At 55.0% G+C, this 20,765-nt stretch overlaps 1 protein-coding gene across 7 annotated transcripts in view; it reads left to right on the forward strand.

Annotated features, from left to right (window-relative positions):
• Positions 1-194: 194 nt before the first annotated feature.
• The window catches only part of KIF21B (kinesin family member 21B), a 54,120-nt gene continuing 33,549 nt past the window's right edge, over positions 195-20,765 (forward strand). For 4 of the 7 annotated variants that reach the window (XM_003823048.5, XM_003823050.5, XM_003823049.5 and 1 more), the window contains exons 1-8: positions 195-566; positions 14,443-14,665; positions 14,984-15,166; positions 18,087-18,236; positions 18,339-18,473; positions 18,848-19,015; positions 19,326-19,441; positions 20,000-20,195. In XM_003823048.5, coding sequence (XP_003823096.1) covers positions 526-566; positions 14,443-14,665; positions 14,984-15,166; positions 18,087-18,236; positions 18,339-18,473; positions 18,848-19,015; positions 19,326-19,441; positions 20,000-20,195 — 1,212 coding nt within the window. In that variant the 5' untranslated portion in view covers positions 195-525. Of the gene's footprint in view, positions 567-12,896; positions 12,974-14,442; positions 14,666-14,983; positions 15,167-18,086; positions 18,237-18,338; positions 18,474-18,847; positions 19,016-19,325; positions 19,442-19,999; positions 20,196-20,765 lie in introns of all 7 variants that reach the window. The other 3 variants (XR_004667464.3, XR_004667463.3, XM_034943381.3) reach the window with 2 other exon arrangements.

The following is a 20,765-nucleotide window of genomic DNA, read 5'->3' on the forward strand; positions in this document are numbered from 1 at the left end:
CCCACCCTTCAATCCCGCCCCCTACCCCCCGCCACCCCGTGGCCGCGAGCCAAGAGGTCCCTTTAAAGGCGCGAGTCCCGCCCCCACTGCTCATTAGGGCTTTCGATTGGCGGCTCCTGGGCGGGGCGGGGCCCGGCGTGGGCTCGGGGCTGGCTCGGGGCGGGCTCGGGGCCGGATCGGCCCCCGCCCCCTTTGTTCGCGCTGCGGCGGGAGGTGGCTGCCGGGTGGGAGGTGCGTGCGCGTGTGCCGCGCCGTAGGGAGCGGCGGGTCGCGCAGCCGGCTGTCAGCTAGCTCCGCGCCGCCGCCCGATGGCGCGAGGAGGCGCGCGGGCCCAGCCCCGGGGGTCCGGCCGCGGGTGAGCCCCTCGGCCTGCCGCCCGCGAGCATGTCACCTCCAGCCGCCGCCGCCGCAGCCTCCGCCAGCCGCGCCCGCGCCCCCGCCTCCCGCAGCCGCAGCCGCTGCCTCGGGCATTGGCCCCCAGACTCCCGCCTCTGATCCACGCCCAGACCCTAGCGCCAGAGGGCCATGGCCGGCCAGGGGGACTGCTGCGTCAAGGTGGCCGTCAGGTAGGGACCCGGGGCGGGGAAGGGGGCGCGCAGAGAAGGCTCGGGCTTTGTCTCGCGTGGGCTTTGGGCGGGGGGCGCGAGCACCGCTTGGGCTGGAGCCTGCACTCCCGGAGGAGGGGCCGGCGTGGGACGGGATGGAGGGCGCCGCGCGCTGGCCAGTCTGCCGCAGGGGGAGCGGCGACCCCGCGGACTACTGGAAGGTGGCTTTGTTTGGGTGGTAATTTTGGGCCCCTCTTGGGAGCCCTTAATGATCAGAAAATCGAATAAACAAGGAAATCCGGTATTTCACACCCAGCTCTGGCCCAGGCCGGAGCGTCTGTGCGTTTCCTCTTCGCCTCCCCACGAGGCTGCTGTCTCATACGGGGATACCAGAGAGGGAAATTTCCCCTCATCCATGGGAGTCAGCTAGTTATGTGCTCTTGGTCCAGCTAGCAAAGGCAGCACACCCACCCTGGGAGCCAGATCTGCAGACAAAGATCGGGTGCGGGGACCAACGGAAAAGCTGGGATGATGCCTTGGCCTTCTGTGGGAAGTCAGTGGCTTTGGGGGAGAATCCTACCAGTCCTGTCCCAAGAGGAGATGGGCCTAGGAAGGGAGGAAGAGGTGTATCTGAGGTGCTTCTCTCTGAGAGGGCAGGAGGGTGTGATGCAGATGCCCCATCCTCAGGCACTCAGATAAAATTGAGCAGGGGAGGGTTGCCTAGACTTATCTGGGGTTACATTCTCAACAGCTCCGGGACTTGAGCCGGCAGAAATGAGACAGGGAGAGGACATGGCTGGGTGGGTTCTATTGGGAGGGGTACACAAAGGTGCAGGAGCAGGAAATGCTGTGAAATTGAGCCATCTGTGTTCTTTGTGCTGGGTGGAGACGCTTCACACCTCACCACTTCTCCCAGTTTTTGCTTTGGGTTTTTCTCTTTGAGAGGGGTGTCTTGGCAGCAGAGTGCCAATCTGGAGCTGCTCACCAAGGTAGGGATGTGGCAAGAACATCTATCTCTGCCCCAGCCCTGTATGATGGAGGGGGCGGGGGATTGTCCAGGTCTAGGGTAGGTCTCTCAGGTCTCTAGATCCCTTGGGTCATATGTGACCCAGATTCCAGGGGTCCTAGGAGGTTGCTCCTAGACAGAGTCAGAGATGGCAATGAAAAAGCTTTCTTCTTCCTGCCCCAGGGCAGATGCCCCTTGCCACGGCCACCTGGCCAGGCCTCTGCAGCCCAAAGAGGAGCTGACACTGATCAGTGCTTGGGTGGAGGGAAGGAGACTGAGGCACCCCCACCCATGCACCCTAGGCAGCACTCAAGAATCACTTGAGCACAGCTTTCCTGGCCCTGAGCAGCCAGAGACAAAGAGGAGCCCTGCAGGTGCCTGGTGGGCTGACTGGGGCGGGGCCAGGCTGCTGCTGGGGCTGACATTGCAGCAGGATCTTGTGGAGGTCGAGGGAGGGGTGCATGGCTGGGGGGTGGGAGTGAGAAATGTAAATATGGCATCTGCAGCAGATTGGGAGAGTCCGAGAACACCATAAAAGGGAAATGAAGCTCTGGCCCCCACCCATTGTGAATGAGGGCTGGGAAGGAAGGGGCTTGGGGGTGCCCTTTCCACAGGGGGTTTCCTTTAGATTCCATCTTGCTGGAGAGAGCTAAACAAAGGCCCCCTACCTCTGTTCAGGTCTCCAGGCTGGACTGGGGCTGAAAAGATGTGGGTCTCCCACCCGGGGAGCCTCATGGGATTGGCACAGTGAGGAGAAGCTGATGTTCTCTTCCCACTGCCACCTCTAGAAGCTTCCCGGGACCCTTTCTGCAGAGAAGGGATCATGCCTGCCCTCTGCACCCAGTTCAGGACCATGTGTGTCATCTCTGGTTCCCAGTCAGATTGCCCTAAGTGGGGTCTGGGTGCCCCCACGCCTTGCCTTTCAGTTGCTGATCTGGATTGGGGGTGGGGCATTTGAGCATCAGAAGTCAGGCTTTCAGGGTCTCCGGGAAGGTAAGGGCCCCGCCCACTCCTCCCCTCCCACCCCAGCATGAGCGCCCAGCCCCGGCACACGCCAGACCTCAATGGGCAGCCGGCCGTGGAAGGCAGACAATGCCTGGACAGAACCCAGTTTCTAATCAGAGAGCTTAGGACTGAGCTGGGGCTGGGCTGGGCTGGGAAGGAGAGCAGATGGTGCCAGTGATGGGCTGTAGGGGGAGTTTTCCTTGTTTTTAGATCCTCTTCTACCCATCCTCCCCCGCAGCACCCCCAGAAATCACTTCTCTCACCTGAAAGACTGGGTGGTGGGCTGCACTACAGTAGACCATTTATGGGAAGGGCAAGGCTTGCCCAGGGCCTAGTCCAGCCCCAGGGCTCACTACCTCCTGCCAGGTTCAGCTGTCTTTCTGACTTTCTGGAAGTCCTTTCTTGTGTCCAACTGAAGTGCTTTCTGAATTTCCATGAGAATAACATAGCGAGCCTGGAGTCCAGCTCTTCAGACAGGGAAGGCCAGGAATGAGACAGGTGTGGTCTGATTGTGTGTGTGTGTGTGTGTGTGTGTGTGTGTGTGTGTAGAGGAGAGAGGCCCCAGGGCTATTAGACTAGGTGAGAAGTGCCAGGCCTAAGGCTCTTGGCCCTGCAATCTGTTTGGGATGAAGAGATCGAAGCTGGCTGGCTGTGAAACGCTTCAGTGAAGGCCTGGGCTCCTGGAGAGCCAGAGGAGGAAACATTCAGGACCTGGGGCTCAGGGTAAGGGAAGAAAGTTCAGGGGTGAGCAGACCCCAAAAGCCCCACCTTGTGGCCTCCCCAGCTAGATGGAATCTGGCCCATCTGTCCCTGAACCCAGGCTAGTCGGCTTTGCACCAAGGGATTCCCAGGCTGGCCTCTCCAGCCTGCCCTGTGATCCCTTTATCCATTAATCCCCTTGTACTGTAAAGATTCTCAGCTTCCTGGGCTGGACTAGAACTGGCAGTCACCTGGGGGAGGAGGTGTGTAGCAAGGCTAGAGAGAGGTGGGGCGGAGCTGTGACCTGCCCCAGGCTGCAGAGATATAGGCCTGACAAATGGGGGGAGAAAGGGGTAGCTGTTAAGAAATGCAAGTTGGCAAAGTTGAAATTGGGGAAGGAAGCTAAGTCACATGGCAAATTTGTTTAAGACCCTTTCAAGTCCCCAGCTCTGAGCCCCCACCATGAGGGGAGACCTCAGTGTTGCCTAGCCCCCTCCCCTCTTATCTCTGCCTGGCTTCCCTAAGCTTCCTTCCTTTAGTCTGCTTGGCGGTGCTTGGCCAGCCCAGCATCCATCTGTTGATACTACAGGGTTAAGTAGGGGATAGGTAGGGGTTTGGGGGGGGATCCAAGGGACCCAAGGGACAATGTTAGATTGCACCCCAGCCCTCTCCCATTTGGGTTCTCTAGCTGCAGTTATTTCCCTAGTTCTAGGCTACTCTGAAATCTTGGTCAATGACTGTCTGAATTTTGAACCAAGAGCAGTGGTGGCTTGGGAGAGAAAGACTGAAGAAGACAGAAGAAACTGTGGGGGAATGGGTATTTGGGGTGCCTTCCGAGTCCCAAAGCCAGTCAATGCCAATCAATGCCACCTGTGTCCAGTTTACAGATCTCAGAAACTGAGGCCCATACAGGGCCTCATGTGGGCTGTGTGGAGACCTGAGAATCTTGGTGGTGGCCTCCTGCTGCAGAAATAGGGTTTATGTCATCATAAGGAAGTGGAGTGTAGTAACCACAGGCCCCGGAAACCTCCCCCTGCACCACCCAGCCTGCCTGCCTGATTGGATCTCAGCTTTTGAAAACCTCCAAGTGGAGGTGAGGCGGGGCCCAGGCCTGGGCCAGGGAGGTGGCAGAGGTGATATGTGCCTGGCATGCTTATTTTTGCAACCCTGGGGGCAAAGGGCAGGGCAGGAACTGATGCAGTTCATCCACTGGCTTCGTCATGGGGCACCTTCCCTGTTTGTCTTTTGTGGGCCTCAGTTTTACCCACTGGAAAATGGGAACTGCTGTGTTCTGGTTTGTTCATTTGTGAAGAGCAGTGGCTTGGAGGAAGACGGACATAAAATCTTTGGAGGGAACAAAATGCAGAGTAGATTCCTGAGGAATTGAATATAAATAAAATGTTTTTTAAAAAAAATAGGTCCTAGGCCAGGCGCAGTGGCTCATGACTGTGATCCCAGCACTTTGGGAGGCCGAGGCAGGTGGATCACAAGGTCAGGAGTTCAAGACCAGCCTGACCAATATGGTGAAACTCCATCTCTACTAAAAATACAAAAATTAGACGGACATGGTGGCGCATGTCTGTAGTCCCAGCTACTCAGGAGGCTGAGACAGAAGAATCACTTGAACCTGGGAGGCGGAGGTTGCAGTGAGCTGAGATCGCGCCACTGCACTCCAGCCTGGGTGACTAAGCAAGAATCTTTCTCAAAAATAAAATAAAATAAAATAGGCCCTAATGTAAGTGTACCTAAGAGATGTCTCTGTAATTTAAGCTTTAGTGAACTATTTAGTAAATTGAATTCACCTCCAGTCCTTTGATTAATATATTAATTTAGAGCAGAATGCATGGTGTGGTGGAGAGGAGTATGAACCAGGAGGTGGCTAAGCACTATAATGTATTGAACACTTACTCTGTGCCTACAGCATCCCATTCAGCTGGCTAGGTGATTGATGTTATTCCCATCATATAGATGCGCAAACACAGGTGGTAAATGGAGGAGGCTGGATTTGAACCCAGGGTATTCTCAGTTGTGAACACATGCTCTTCATGCAACTCTAAGCTGCCTCCTAATTGAGGTGCTAATTAGCTGTGTTCTTGAAGTCTCTATGCCTCAGTTTCTTCAAATGCTTTACTACACACAGTGGCCGTGAACATGAATGTGGGAAAGTGAAAATGGAAAGGCACATGGTGCTGTGCAGATGTGTGGCAGGGCTGAGGCTGTCCAGATTCTCCTGTATGGGATTGCTTAGCAGCATGGGGCTGCCTGGCACCACCATGGTCCTAGCTCCTAAATCCGTGCTGTCATCGTTTGTGTTTGGGGAGCTTCTCCCGCCACATGCTCCCTTTCTTAGATCACTGCAGCCATCCCTGGCATGTGTCTTCCTGCCTGAATTCCACCTTGGCACTCTCTCAGGAAGGATATTCTGGGGGCAGCCAAGTCTTTTGCTGGCCCCCCACCTCACACACACCAAAGGGCGGAACCCCATGTGTGCTAGGTCTCCTAGCCTTTCATTTTACCCTCTAGAAAGTATTGAGAACATTGAGGAGGAAAGCAATGTCTTCTGTGCCCCTCCCTCTTAGAACAGCCAGAGGGGCACTGAGAGGGCGCTGGGCTGGGTGGGGGTCAGAGGTTGCTTCCCTGCCATGAGGGAAGCTGGACTGGAACGGCTCTTCCTTGGCCCCAGAGATCCACCCACCTCAATCCCTATGTGAAGCTCCAGGGCAGGCGGCAGCAGTGTTGGCTGCAGTACCCTGTTTCTGGAGGACTTTCTCTTTCACCTCCAGCTGCTCTGGGGTGTGGAAAGGAGGTCATGCTGCCATCCCATCCCCAAATGCCTGAGTGTCTATCCCTCTGCTTTCCTGAGGTGAAGCCCCCTGTCCTTTATGAAGGCTGGGCTGGTCCCACCTGAGGCTGACTTAAGGTGCACCCTGGAGAGCTGTCCTGCATGCAGTGTGGGCAGGGGGCCAGGGCAGGGGGCCAGGGCCGGTGTGGTGGGGAGAGGCTTGCTGCCCTCCACAGCCAGCCTTCTGTTGCTCTGCATTCCTCAGCAGGGGAGCATCCCCAGGGCCCAGTCCCCACTGGCCATTCCCCACCAGATGCAGATGCCAATACCGTCACAGCTCTGGGCTCTGGGCGAAGCCTGACTCTGCAGCGTCTCCTGTCTCTGGGGAGGTCATGGGAAACCCCTGCCAGATGCCCCGAGATGGGGGTGGGACAGGGAGAGTGGCGCTGCAGCACAGCTGAGCAGTACTTCCCTGGGCTGGGTTTACCCTCTTCCCAGGCCCCAGAGATGGAGGAGTCCGACCCTGGCCCAGGAAGTTCCTGGCTCCTGCTCACAGCCAGGCTTGTGTGGCCAATGGCAGGCTGGGGATATATCCAACTCAGGACAGGGACTGGCCCCTTCTCTCAGCTCCTCCTGCACATCCCTGCTCCCTGGCATTTCACCCTACTCTCCTTGCTGGCCCGATTCCTCTGCACGGCTGAGATCCTGATGCCCTGGAGGGCCATAGACAACAGGACTCTCAAGATGCCTCATGGCAGGCACCCCCTCCCCTGTTAGCCTGCCTGATCCTTAGCGTTACTCAGAAGCCAGTGGCCAAGACCCTAGGAAGAACTGCAAGAGTAAGGTCAAGGACACTCGAGGGGGTGGGGTCAGAGTCCTGAACCCCAAGCATCCCAAGCTGACACCCCAAGGCCTCCTGTAGGTTTTCCTGGAGTATCACACCCAGGACAGGAAAGTGATTAGGGGCAAAAATCAGGCAGAGAGAGTTGACAGACTGCTTGCACCATGCCGGCCAAGGCCTCCTAAACCCATGCTCTTTGGCTCCATAATACAAAGCCTTCTTGTTTGGGGGTTCAGAGTCCTGAGGGCAGTCTCAGGAGGGCTGGCCTGGGGAAGGGTCTGAGAGGCCAGGAGAGGGACAAATGGGAGGGCAACAAGACCCTCTGGCTGTCACAGAGCTCTGATGGCACTGCCCCCAATAATACTGGGCTCTCCCCACACCTTACCCCTGCAGCTAAAAGGGCAAGCACCCCAAATTGGATCTTGCCACCCTGTTTTATAGAAGACTGGTCTCTATGGGAAGATGCTTTGTCTGGGCTGTCAGCTAAAAGCCCCCGGGTGTCTGGGAGCCAGACTCCCCTGAGAGCAGGGATTTTGCTTCCAGCCGCCTTCCCCAGAGCTGGCAGGCTGCCATGGGGAGGAGGAGAGGAGGCTCATTAAAGTGGGGGTGTAGACGTCCTCTTTCTGCCACAGAGGAAAGCCGCCTTCCTCTGACAGGGAATCAGCCTCCTGGGTTCCCGACTCCATACTTCTCCCTGCTCCAGGCTTCAGCTTTCTTAAGCATGAGACAGGGAAAATGCTTTCCCAGCAGACAGCTTGTGGCACTGCTGGCAGCTGTCGGTAGGATCAGTCCGGGAGATTCTCTGAAGGGATCGTTTTTCTCCAAGCCAACCTATTTCCCACCCTGGTGCAGAGCTGCTTGGTGAATGCTTCAGGATTGGGCACAGGCAGGTTTGGTTCGAATTTCATCTCCACCATTACAAATTGTGTGACTTTGAGCTTGTTAAATTTCACCTGCTGAGCCTTGGTAACATGGGGCACATATCCCCGGCTTCACAGGGTTGTCTTAACACATTTCATGTGTTCGTGTACATAAAGGAGCTTGGCACATAGGCTCTTAAAAAGTACTAGGTAGTATGTGTCCTCATCAGACAAGTCCTAGGTGGTGAAGAACACATAGAACAAGGCAAGAGGGATATCAATGACGAATGATTTCTGAGGAAGAAGTCTGCACAGACCCCTCCAGCCTCTCCTCTCCCAGGCTTAATCATCTTTGCAGGCAGGAAGTTCTTTTTGCTAGCTTATCTAAATCCCTCCTGCTACAGCTGAGTTCCCTTTTGATCTTGCCCTCTCACTGATGAGGAAGAGCTGGTGCCTGGTAAGTCACCACATGGCTAAGTGACCCCTGTGTGCCAGGCAGACTAGCCATCACCGGGCTTATCTCTGTGTCCCCTCCATACACTCACTCATCCGCCACAGAGGATACAGCAGCTTGGCTCTGCTCTGCCCCGCTGCCCAGGCTGAGCCAGGCATGCCAATTGGAGGCTGGGCACAAGCAGAGATCATGGAATCAGGGCAGACATTGCTTTTCCCCTTAGGCTTGCTGACTTTGCAGTCCCTCCCTAGGCTGTCTCACCAGCTTCTAAGAGCTCCTTTTCAAGATTCCAGAAAGGCATCAGGGGTCTTATAGCAGAAAAGAGCAGATATGCTTTTAGCCCCCCTGGGGCTTTTTCTGAAGGGACTAACATTTTGGCCATCTGAAAGGTGATTCTAGTCCAGCTGTCTGGTTCTTCTCAAAGCCTTTGAGGTAGGGAAGAGGGTGTCTGCCAGCCTAAAATCCCTAAAGTGCAAATTACACACAAGTGGGCAGCTGCGAGCATGCCAGTTCTCCCCAGATTTCCCCTGGATTGAATCTTCAGGGCTGATGGCTAATAAAGGTGAAAACCTTTTTGCATATTAGCTATGTGACCTTGAGCCGAGTTATCGGTTTCTCTCTGAGCTCTCATTTGTAAATTAAGGGCAAAAACACCCACCTTAGAACTAAATGATATAATGTAATGACCTAACATGTGCAAAGCACCCTAGATAGTGTCTATGAGAGGCAGTCTTGGCTCTATAAATGTGTTGGTGGTGACTAATTGAGGAAGTTTAGTAAGCCAAGTGTGATGGTGTTACCATTACTAGCAAGGAAAAGGCATCAGGAATCACAGATCATGCACCATACTTGTAAGAAATTCTTGGATTCTGGTTAGCTGTTTTAATACCATAGCCTGTGACCTCTCGTCAGTGAGAAGACAGACCCTTCAAGTGGAAAGAGCCTGGGACTGCACCAATGGGGACCTCAGTGTAAAGATTTGGAGGCAGCTTAGTTAGGAACCAAGGGAGGGACCCTAGCCAGCTGATTGGGTGGGACTGACTTCACCTAAGAAGCTGAGCCAACGCCTAGGAGTCCAAGGTCACTGGGCAGAGCTCCTGGGAGGGCTGATTGGTGGGCTTTGTGTGATGTCATTAAGGACCAGGTTAGGGATGAGGCCCGGCTAGGGCCATCCTCCCCCTCCTAAGCCCGCGGGATAGGGTGCGGGCTCCCAGCACGTGCCCAGATGTGCCCAGTCAGTACCCTTTGCAGTTTTCTCTCCTTGGCAGTCTCTCAGCATACCCCTGGGCTGCCTCCTCCCTGTCTCCTCTGTCCTCCCCTTCCGCCCCGTCCTCCTGGCTCCCCTAAGAGCCGAGGATCCGCTGAGCTCAGCTCTTCCTGCAGCTCTGTGCTCCAGGCTCGCAGCCTTTGTCCCGCTGCCACCGCAGGCACCCAGCGGGTCAGGGGCAGGGGGTGGGGTCAGCCTGGGAGGATGGGGGCTCCCCAGCTGCCCGCATGTCCCTGGCCTCCGCGTGCGCGTTTCTCCGGGGGTGGAGGACGGCTTCCCACATCACACCCGCTCCTGCTCAATTGTGAACAGAGGAAGCTCAGCAACTTCGCTGCCTGTGCCAGATCCTGACTCTGAAAAGCTCCGGGCCCTTTCTCCTCACTCTCGCGCCCGCTCTACCCGCCGCTCAGCCTCCGGGTTGCCAAGTGGCAAATAGGCCCGGCTCTGTTCTGGGAGATTCCGGGGGCCTTTCTGAGTGGGGCTGTCCAGCCCGCCCTCCCTCCTGGCAGAAACTTGAGAAGGGATGGACGGAAGATTGGAGGGGTGGGGCCTGGAGTGAGATGACCTCCAGGTACCCTGGACAGAAATGACACTAGATGTTTGGGCCGCAAAACTTTACTGACAGAAACAGGCAGCTGGCCCGTGGGCCACAATTTGCTAATTTGACTTTTAAAATATTGCACTAAGTTGTAATTTATCTTGATTACTGAGGTTTTTCCTTGCCTCCTTAAATTTTGTACTGAGGGTGAATGCCTCACCCTAGTCCTGGCTCTGGTCCACAGCCTCTAGGACCTGTATTTTAGTTGGAAGACCCTAGAGGCCACATGCAGTGGCTCGTGCCTGTAATCCCAGCACTTTGTGAGGCCAAGGCAGGAGGATCACTTAAGCCCAGGAGTTTGAGACAAGCCTGGGCAACATAGTGAGACCCTGTCTCTGCAAAAACGTTTTAAAAAGGAAGACCTTAGAGATCCTTGACCCCCCTCCCATGCCCCCAGGGAGGAAAAGGACTGTTAGATGGTGCCCATCCTCGCCACACTGCTTCTTCCTTCTGCTTATCTGGGGCCAAGTAGGCCACTGTCACTTTCAGGGCAGCCCACAGAAGTGACCTCACCAAGGGTGGGGCCGGGAGAAGAGGCTGCTGGAGGGATGGGCAATGGAGTTCTTAGAAAGTTGAAAGCAGGAACAGACCTTCTAGGTAACCTAGAAGGAAGCAGTGGCTCGTAAACCATAAGAGAGCCAGGGCAGAGGCTTGGCAAGGACCCTGGTCTCATGTCTCCCAGCCCTCTTGTCTCCTACCTGTGGGGCGTCAGTTTGAATTTGCCACTAGGCAGGGTGTGGTAAAGAGTGAGCCCAGGATGACTGAGACAGTGTCTGCCACCGCCAAACTGTGAGCCCTCAAAGGCAGGGCAAGCCTGATGCCCAGCCCTGAGCATATGTGAACAGACATGCAGGACTCCTTCTAGAGAGCCCCCATGGCTCTGATGGAGGTGGTGTGGGATGAATTTTATTTAGTGATTTTAGGATTAAGAGTTTTCAGCTGGGCATGGTAGCTCACACCTATAATCCCATTTTGGGAGGCCGAGGTGGGAGAATCGCTTGAGCTCAGGAGTTCGAGACAGGCCTGGGCAACATGGCAAAACGTTGTCTCTACAAAAAATATAAAAATTAGATGGGCATGGTGGTGCGTGCCTGTTGTCCCAGCTACTTGGGAGGCTGAGGTGGGAGGATCACCTGAGTCCAGGAGGCTGAGGCTGCATTGAGCCATGATTGCGCCACTGGATTCCACCCTGGGGCAACAAGGTGAGACTTTGTCTCAAAAACATACATACATACATACATAGAGTTTTCTGACAGAAAGCAACTTGAGGAATGGAAGGGCATTCAGTCAGCCAGATCAGGAGTTGATGCCCGACTTCACTGTATTTACTGTGTGTGTGGCTTAACCACTTCAAGCCTCAACCTTCCTTGCTGAAGAATGGGGATTTAAATCCCTAGGTCATAGCATCACTTAAGCAAGGTAACCTGTGGAGGTGCCTGAGCCAGCGCTAGCACATGGAGAGCATCCCTGACATCTTAGCTTTCCTTTGCTTCCATTTCCATTTATTCATTCAGTCAGTCCAACAGTCTCTCCCTCTTCCAGGTAAGTTGCTTGGGGAATTGGTGACTCAACCAGGGTCCATGCCCCCCTGTCTCCCAGCCAGTATCAGTTTCTCTGGGTGACACTGCTCAGGCATGCTCACCTGCACCCTGGCAAAGCAGTCTGGTGCTAAGAGTGGACCAGCATTGGGCTGGACGTCTCTTTCTGAACACAAAGACCCTCATCTCAGGATGTGTTGGGCCAAAAAAGGGCCCCAGGTTGAATGCCCAACTGACCACGCAACTCCTGGACCCTAAAACCCTGGGGTCTCCTCCTCTATATCCTCTCCCCCAGACTGTTCTGCCCACTATCTTGATCCTGGAAGGCAGGCTCCCCAGGTGGTCCGGGGGCTGATTGCTGAAGCAGAAGCTGCCCCTCTCATTGAAGGGCTCTGACAAGCAGGGCTGTTGCTCCCCCTCCCCTGCTCCACTGTCTCCAGGGATGATGATTCGATTTTCTCCAATCACCAGCATTGCCATCTGCCTACAGTAATTAAATGGTATTTGAACTGAATCCAGAAATCCCACTTCAGGCAGCCACGTGGTAGGGAAGCTGTCTTCAGGAACTGGTGCTAGCCAGCAGAGCTGGAGGGTCCTCAGAGGCTGCCCAGGCCAGGCACTTGGTTTACCTAGGAATACCTGGATGCTCTGAGAGGAAGTGCTTAGCCTTGGGTCCCAAGAGCCCAGGGGCAGAGCCAGGTCTAAGAGACAGTTTCCTGTTTAGTACCTGTGTGCAATGCCACGCTCCTCCTTCTAAGGTTGCTCCTGCTGTCTCTCCCTGCATATATGAGATGTTCTTTCCCCCCGGCACTCTGAACCCTGGTCTTTAGAGATGGTGTAGCATAAGACCATTGAAAGGGTAGTGCATGCAGACTGCATAGGTTCAAGCCCTGGCTCTGCTCCTGACTGTCTGTGACCTGTGACTCTGGCTGTGTGCCATCTCAGCTTCTTCATCCATACACGAGGGTCATAATCATCACCTCCCAGTGTTGTGAGGACCAAGAGTTAATCCATGGTAGTGTTTAGATGCTGCCTGGCATAGAGTGAGTGCTCAGTGCATGTCCGCTGCCCTTATTAGCAGTAGAGGTAGAAGTAGAGGTAGGAGCCTTGCTGACCCTGAGCTCTTACTGGAGACTCAAGTTTCTGGTCTGGAGGTCCAGAAGGATGAGCAAGAATCAGCCAATCTCTTCCCAGGCAGAAGCCAATTCAGTTGGGAGACGAAGAAGCTGGGCTGCCATTCCAATTTGGGCGAGACAGCTGGATAAATGTGGTGACCTCCTTTGGGCTTCCATCCCTTTTAGGGGAGAACCACTGACCTATAAGAACCTGTTCACACCCCGGAATCACTTCTGAAGAAGGCCCAGACTCCCATCTGTGGGTAGGAACTGAGCCTGGTGTTGCTTACCCCCAACCCCTCCCCGCTGGGCTTTCCCCACCTCCCCAGTCCCCTTTAACTCCCCTTTAACTCCCTTGCCGTGGAAGTGCTGGAAACAGGCTCAGGTGAGCACCTTTCCCAGCCTACAGCTCTGAGTGGGCCTTGGGGGCTGGGGCAGCTGGAGACAGAGACAGGATGGCGACTTGGAGGCCCTAGACTCTGTGACCAGGCGCCTCTGGGCCCAGGATGGGTGCTGGCCTGGCCCCTGGCATTGTTTCTTCTCTTGGTGAGTGTTGGCTTAGGGAGAGGAGGCCTGACAAGCAGCTCATTGTAAGTGCCTGCTGATGGGCTGGCTTGTGTGAGCCCATGGGCATGAGAGCCTAACCCCCAGCCCCTTTTACTTTAGGGAGTTGGGGTGGGGGTGGTGCTTTCCGCCAATCCCTGTACACGCATGCTTGCTGACTCCTGCTTGGTTGCCATGGGAACCATGTCGTGGTTATGGCTGCTTGGGAGAGAAAGGAAGGGGTGGCTGGATGGAGATAGTTGTGTCCATGGCTGGCTTCTCAGTCCTGATGCCGCTTTTCTTCCTCTTTACAGGGAAACCTGCCAGAATCTGGGTTGGGAGCGCACCCCAGGCTGGCCTGGCGTCCTTTCTAGAGGTCCCTGCCCTTCACAAGGGAACTTGGGACTTGACCTGGTCAGGCCCAGCTATGCAGGTCTGCCCTCCCCCGCCCAACTCCTGGAAAGGAAGCAGAGCTCCAGCCTGAGAATGTCTACCAGGCTCTGGCATCTGGGAAGGGGGCTCCTGGTCTGGTGTCAGGGAGGGGAGCTCCCGGCCTCCTGCTTGCAGCCCCCATGGGCATTGGCAGAGGCTCTGGCCTCCTCTAGAACTTAGTCCTGGCTCTGGGAATGTGGCCCAGAGCTGTGGGAGCATCCAGTTCCTTCTCTTCCCCGCCCTGGCCCTGTGCTTTGCCTCCCCAGCAGTGGACAAGCCGCCTTCTCTCCCCTGACGAGATGCTGATTTCTAGGGCTTCTGGTCCAATCAGGAGTATGTGCTTTTATGTCAGACAGACCTGGATATGGCGCCATCACTTTCCATTATACACCCTTGGGCAGGGTCATTTAAACTCTCTCAGCTTCAGTTTTCTCATCTGTAAAATTAGGCAAATAATAGGTACCTCACAAGTTTAGAGTGAAGAATGCATGAATTAATTTAAGGAAAGTACTCTGAACACAGATCTGATATATACTGAATGCTCAATAAATGTTAACAACTGCTGTTTTGATGATGTTGATATTGTTATTACTATTGTATTACAAAAGTTGCCCATGTCCTCTGGGGGCACCTAAGCTTCCTTCCTTTTCCTCTGGCTCATGGGGGAAGTGGCAGCTTGGCAGGCAGTGTGAGGGAGGGGCCTGTGGCAGCCCCCTTCCAGCTGGGCCTGACCCAGGGCTCTCTCCATCATGGGCAGGATCCGGCCCCAGCTGTCGAAGGAGAAGATTGAGGGCTGTCACATCTGTACCTCTGTTACCCCGGGAGAGCCCCAGGTCCTGCTGGGGAAGGACAAGGCCTTCACCTATGACTTTGTCTTCGACCTGGACACCTGGCAAGAACAGATCTATTCCACCTGTGTGAGCAAGCTCATCGAGGGCTGCTTCGAGGGCTATAATGCCACGGTGCTGGCCTATGGGCAGGTAAGCCATCTTCACGCCCACCTATGGCGGCTCCAGCCTTGGTCTCCCTGCATCCAATGGAGAGAAAGCTCCACCTTCAGAGCAGCTGAAACACAGCCTCAGGGTTTTGTCTATTGTCTAAGGAGGCCGTTGCACCGCTGGTTAGCAGAGGGAGGGCTGTCAGTCAGTGATTTCCCCAGAGTGTGGCTTCAGGACCAAGAAAGCAGCAGGGGAACCGGGCTGGGAGGTAGATGAGCTAAGGGGATTTGGCCCAGGTACAGGGCTTGCTGGTGCCCCCAAAGGGTGCAGGGTTACACCCTCCTATCTTTGCCAATGCAGACGGGGGCCGGGAAGACGTACACCATGGGCACTGGCTTTGACATGGCAACGTCGGAGGAGGAGCAGGGCATCATCCCGAGGGCCATCGCACACCTCTTTGGGGGCATTGCCGAGCGCAAGCGCCGGGCACGGGAGCAGGGCGTGGCTGGACCTGAGTTCAAAGTCAGCGCCCAGTTTCTGGAGGTACTGTGGCCCCATGGGGTGGGCAGGTGGGAGGCTTGGTGGACAACAGGACCATGGAAGCTGGGCCTTCCTCCAGTGCAGTGGAATGAGCCCTGGGAACCATGGGGGCATCTCCAGGTGATGAGTTCCCTGCTATTGAAAGAATCCAAGCAAGGGCTGGAGGACTACTTGGTGGGACACTCAAAAGGGGTTCCTGCATCAGATGGAGCTTGAGTTGATGACTGTATGATCCCTTCACACCCTGACGTGTTCTAGCTCTGACACTGATTAGCCTTGTGACCTTGGGCTAGTCATTTACCACACTGAGCCTCATCTGCAAAATGGGGTGGTACCTGTTTCCTTAGGGTTTTGTGAGAACCCTGGCTCTCTCCCTTCCTTCTGGCCTTCTCTGGGTTCCCCCTCAGCCTCAGGGCATCCTATCCTGCCCCTTTCTGGCTCAGATGCTTCCTGGCCCCCTGAGTCTTCTCTGACCCCAGGGCAGAAAGGTCCTCTAGGAAAGGTCTTTCTGTGCACCTGGCCCTTCCTGTCTCTGGGAGAATATCAGGCCCAGACTGTGGCAGCCAGGGAGGGGCTTTTAGTGGGGAGCAGGGGGTCTCTGTGCTCTTGACCATTGGGCCTATGCTGAGCTCCCACTCAGTAAGGGCACTTATCCCATAAACCCTGCTGCTCTGATTGTGTCCAGGTTGCCTTCTGAGGGAAGCATGTGGCTTTGGCCCTCTCCAGGCCTTCCCCAACCCCAGCCCCTGCCTACCACAACACAGCTACTCCCTCCTGGGCACACAGGTGGTGGCTTGCCCTCTAGGGTATCCTGCATTTTAGAATTTGGAGGTTTTCTTTGCCCCTTTGGACTTTTGCTTCTGATAAATGGACTGCCTATGTGTGTATGACTGTGTGTTTGTATCTGTGTGTGTGTGTCATCTGTCTGTATGTCTGTGTGTGTCTCTGTGTCTTGTGTGTCTATGTGTGTGTCTATGTGTCTGCGCATCTTTGTGTGTGTGTCTGTGTGTGTGCATCTGTGTATGTGTGTGTGTGTATGTGTGTCTATGTGTCTGTGTGCGCATCTGTCTGTGTGTGTCTGTGCGTGTGTCTATGTGTCTCTATGTGTGCGCGTCTGTGTGTGTGTGTGTGTGCCTGTCTGTGTGTGTGTATCTCTGTGTGTGTCTCTGTGTCTACATGTGTGTCTGTGTGTGTGTCTCTGTGTTTGTGTGTGGGTGTCTGTGTGTGTGTGTCTGTGTGTCTCTGTGTGTGTATGTCTGTGTGTGTCTGTCTCTGTGTGTGTGTGTCTATGTGTCTCTGTGTCTGTGTGTGTGTATGTTTGTGTGTCTCTGTGTCCGTGTCTGTGTATCTCTGTGTCTGTGTGTGGGTGTCTGCGTGTGTGTGTCTGTGTGTCTCTGTGTGTGTGTGTCTGTGTGTGTCTGTCTCTGTGTGTGTGTGTCTATGTGTCTCTGTGTCTGTGTGTGTGTCTGTGTGTCTCTGTGTCCGTGTCTGTGTATCTCTGTGTCTGTGTGTGGGTGTCTGCGTGTGTGTGTCTGTGTGTGTCTGTCTCTGTGTGTGTGTGTCTGTGTGTGTGTGTCTATGTGTCTCTGTGTCTGTGTGTGTGTGTGTCTCTGTGTCTGTGTGTGTGTGTCTGTGTGTGTCTGTCTTTGTGTGTGTGTGTCTATGTGTCTCTGTGTCTGTGTGTGTGTGTGTCTGTGTGTCTCTGTGTCCGTGTCTGTGTATCTCTGTGTCTGTGTGTGGGTGTCTGCGTGTGTGTGTCTGTGTGTCTCTGTGTCCGTGTCTGTGTATCTCTGTGTCTTTATGTGGGTGTCTCTGTGTGTGTGTCTGTGTTCGTGTCTGTGTCTGTGTCCTGCTGCTTGTGATCTCAATAAGCTTCTCTCTCACATCTCTTTGTTTTTGTCCCTTCCCTATCCTGTTGCCATGGAGAAGCCCGGAAGAGCAGGTTCCTAGAAAATCAGTTCCATAGGGTGAACCACAAGAGGTCAAATAATAGTGTGTGTCTACCCCAACACAGACAGACAGACAGATATTGTAGGCCCCCATCTGCACCATCCTTTCCATCTCCTCTTCCCCATTCATGTGGGGTATTTCTGTCCCTTTAGGGCTGTCAAAGCCCCAGATGTCAGAGGGCTGCAGTCTCCCCCTTAGTCCCACAGCATTTTCTTGGCTGCTGCCCTAGCTGCCCCCATCCCTTATTCCACTCCCCAGCCCTAGCTCCCTGCCTGTTGAACATCCCAGATCTTCAGCAGGTGACACTTTCCATGCCAGCAGTTCCAAACACAGGAATCTCCTTGGCTGAGACCACCTGAAATGGGGTGACTGCTCCTGGCCAGGCCCCCTCCCCACGATGGTCTCACCAGGCCCTCTCCAGGACACTAGGCCACAGTGGCGTGCTCTCCATGCCCACCCGCTGCCAAGCATAGGGCAAGGCACACAGGCGTGTTCCTCCCCTTCGAGAGCTTGTCGTCACCTCAGAGACAGTCAGGGCTAGGGCACAGCTCCCCTGGTCTCCACTGAGCTCTGTCTCTGCCCTGCCTCATCTGGAATCACGTCCCCATCTACTCTTTCCAAGTCCAGGAATACGACAGGATCTTCTCAAATTGTGGCCACATCTTCCTTATCTCCTACATCTGGGACCCGTGTCCCTTTGTCCTCTTTTGGTCCTCAGCCCATGCTGGGACCGAGCTGCTGGCTGCTGGTTCCTTGGGGAATGAGGAACAGTGTGCAGCCTCCAGCTAGTTCTGCCCAGGGCCCAGCTGCCTCCTGCCCCTGTCCTGCAGAAAGGTCATGGGATTCAAAACCCAGAGGGGACCCACAGCCTCAGTTTCCACATCTGTAAAACAGATATGGTTTATAGGCATGTGGCAGCCACCTGGGGCCCCAGTGAATGCCCTATGAATTCAGCTGTTTCCTTCCTGCACAGCTCTACAACGAGGAGATCCTTGACCTGTTTGACAGCACCCGTGACCCTGACACCCGCCACCGCAGGTCCAACATCAAGATCCATGAGGACGCAAACGGTGGCATCTACACCACTGGCGTCACTTCTCGCCTCATCCACTCCCAGGAGGAGGTGAGCCTCTGCTGGAGGTCTGGAGCAGGTCCAGGGCATCCTGAAAGGGCAGGGGCTGGCACCACGGTAGTCCCAAGCCCTCACTTCTGCTTCTGTTTCCAGCTGATCCAGTGCCTGAAGCAGGGGGCCCTGTCCCGCACCACAGCCAGCACCCAGATGAACGTGCAGAGCTCACGCTCCCACGCCATCTTCACCATCCACCTGTGCCAGATGCGCATGTGCACCCAGCCCGACCTGGTGAGGAGCCTGCAGGGGGCCCAGGAGCCAGCTTGCTGCAGGGGTATCCCGGGAAGGGCAAGATGAGGAGCCACAGATTCAGAAATAGCAAACCAGATTGAGGCTGGCCTCTGCCATTTGTTGATTTTTATATTTTTCTTGAGCCTTGTTGCCCAATTTGTAAAATGGCTTAATGATCTCTGTATCGTGGTGTTGTGAGGATTAAATGGAAATCAGGCTTGTGCAAATACTGTGCACATTGTCAGATGCTCTGCATGTGCAAAGGGCAAGGCGCTTGGCCGTCCACCGTGCCTCTCCCGGATGGCAGTACTGTGATCAGGGGAGCCAGTGAGGTGGGCGAGGGCTGGGTGAGTCAGAGCTGACTTCTGCTGCAGGTGAATGAGGCGGTGACTGGGCTTCCTGATGGTACACCTCCCTCGAGTGAGTATGAGACACTCACTGCTAAGTTTCACTTTGTGGACCTGGCCGGCTCAGAGCGGCTGAAGCGGACAGGGGCTACTGGCGAGCGGGCCAAGGAGGGCATCTCCATCAACTGTGGCCTGGTAGGCACATGGTGGGTCATCAGCCCCAGCACCCGCACAGCTCAGTCTCAGACCCCTCCAAGGCCCTGCAGTCCTACACCTGCTGAGTCCTCCTTGGACATCTTGCCAATTAGCCCTTCACTCTCAGGCCTCACCCCTGTCCCCAGCTTCCCCATTTCACCAACTTATCCATGTGCCTATAAACCCACCCAAGGAGCAAGAGGGCTGCTGGGGCCAAAGAGGCAGGTACAGATGAGTTGGGAATTTTCTTGTCCCTCCCTACCCTTCGCTCCCTGAGTGACTCCTGAGTGCCAGGGTCTGTCTCCCACAGCTGGCCTTGGGCAATGTGATCAGCGCCTTAGGCGACCAGAGCAAGAAGGTGGTGCACGTTCCCTACAGGGACTCCAAGCTCACTCGGCTCCTCCAGGATTCGCTGGGGGGCAACAGGTATCTGGTGACCAACACCCAGGGAAGGGACAGGGGAGGCAGGGAGGTTCCTGGAAAATAGTGCTGTGTGGGTGTGGCGCAAGCCTGCCCCAGGAGGAGGAGGCCTTCCCATCCTAGGCTGCAGGTTTAGGAGGCAGGAACCTTGAGGTGCTTTATGACCTTCAGGCAGCTATGGCCAGACTCAGTTTCCTTATCAGTAAAACAGAGAGAGACATTCTAAGGGAAGTCATATGACCCAGATGAGATGATAGATGGGAAATGCTAGAAAATGCAGGGCTGTGACTCATCCTCATCACCAAGCAAAGGACTCTGGCAATTAGGCATCACCACCTCCCCAGCCTTGGTAGCTGCCTTTACTATGGTTACCTGCTGTTGCAGTGAAAACTCCTGGCCAGATGGTCCAGCTCCCCACATCCCAGGTTCTGTCCTGAATGCCCACGTGCTTTGGGCATTAAGGTAGTAGGGGAATGGGATGGGAGCAGGACCTCTGCCCTGAGGCAATGCTTCTGGGGGCTGGCTGTGTCCCTCACCCTCACAACAGCCTTTCTGCACCCCCAGTCAGACCATCATGATCGCCTGTGTGAGCCCCTCAGACCGAGATTTCATGGAGACCCTCAACACACTCAAATATGCCAATCGGGCCCGCAACATCAAGAACAAGGTGGTAGTGAACCAGGACAAGACCAGCCAGCAAATCAGTGCACTGCGGGCTGAGATTGCTCGGCTGCAGATGGAGCTGATGGAGTATAAGGCGGTGAGCATGCTCCTGGGCATTGCCCAGCACTCCCCTTGGAGCTAGTGCTCCATATGCACCCTCTGCCCTGCAGCCTCACCCTAACTTCCTCAGCATCCCTCCCACCTCCCTATTACCATCATCCACTTTGGACATGACTCTTGAGCATCAGTTGTGTGCCAGGCATGCTGCTTACTATTAGGGATTCACCCATGTGAATCAAGCATAGTCTGAGCCCTCAAGATTTTAGAATACTAAGTCCAAGAAAGAAGGGCTCCCCGGCTTTTGTTGCATAGATCTTGTGCACAGGGCAGACACTCTCCAGGGTGTTTTCATGTCTGCTGAATGTGTTGTGTTGGAACAGATAAGACTGCTAGACTGGCACAGAATCGTTGATAGAGGGGCCCACGGGAGTATCCAGTGTGCTGCAGAGGGGCAGAGGAGAGAGTTGGCCTTACTTGCATGGATGGTCAGAGAGGGCCTCATGGAAAAAGGGGCCTTTTATATGGATTTTGAAGAATGAATGAGGTAACAGCAAAATGAGATGGGACAGCCATTCTAGGTAAAGAACAAGCCATGCACAAAGGAACA

This window comes from Pan paniscus, chromosome 1 (genome assembly GCF_029289425.2).
Source record: "Pan paniscus chromosome 1, NHGRI_mPanPan1-v2.0_pri, whole genome shotgun sequence".
NCBI classification, from domain to species: domain Eukaryota; kingdom Metazoa; phylum Chordata; class Mammalia; order Primates; family Hominidae; genus Pan; species Pan paniscus.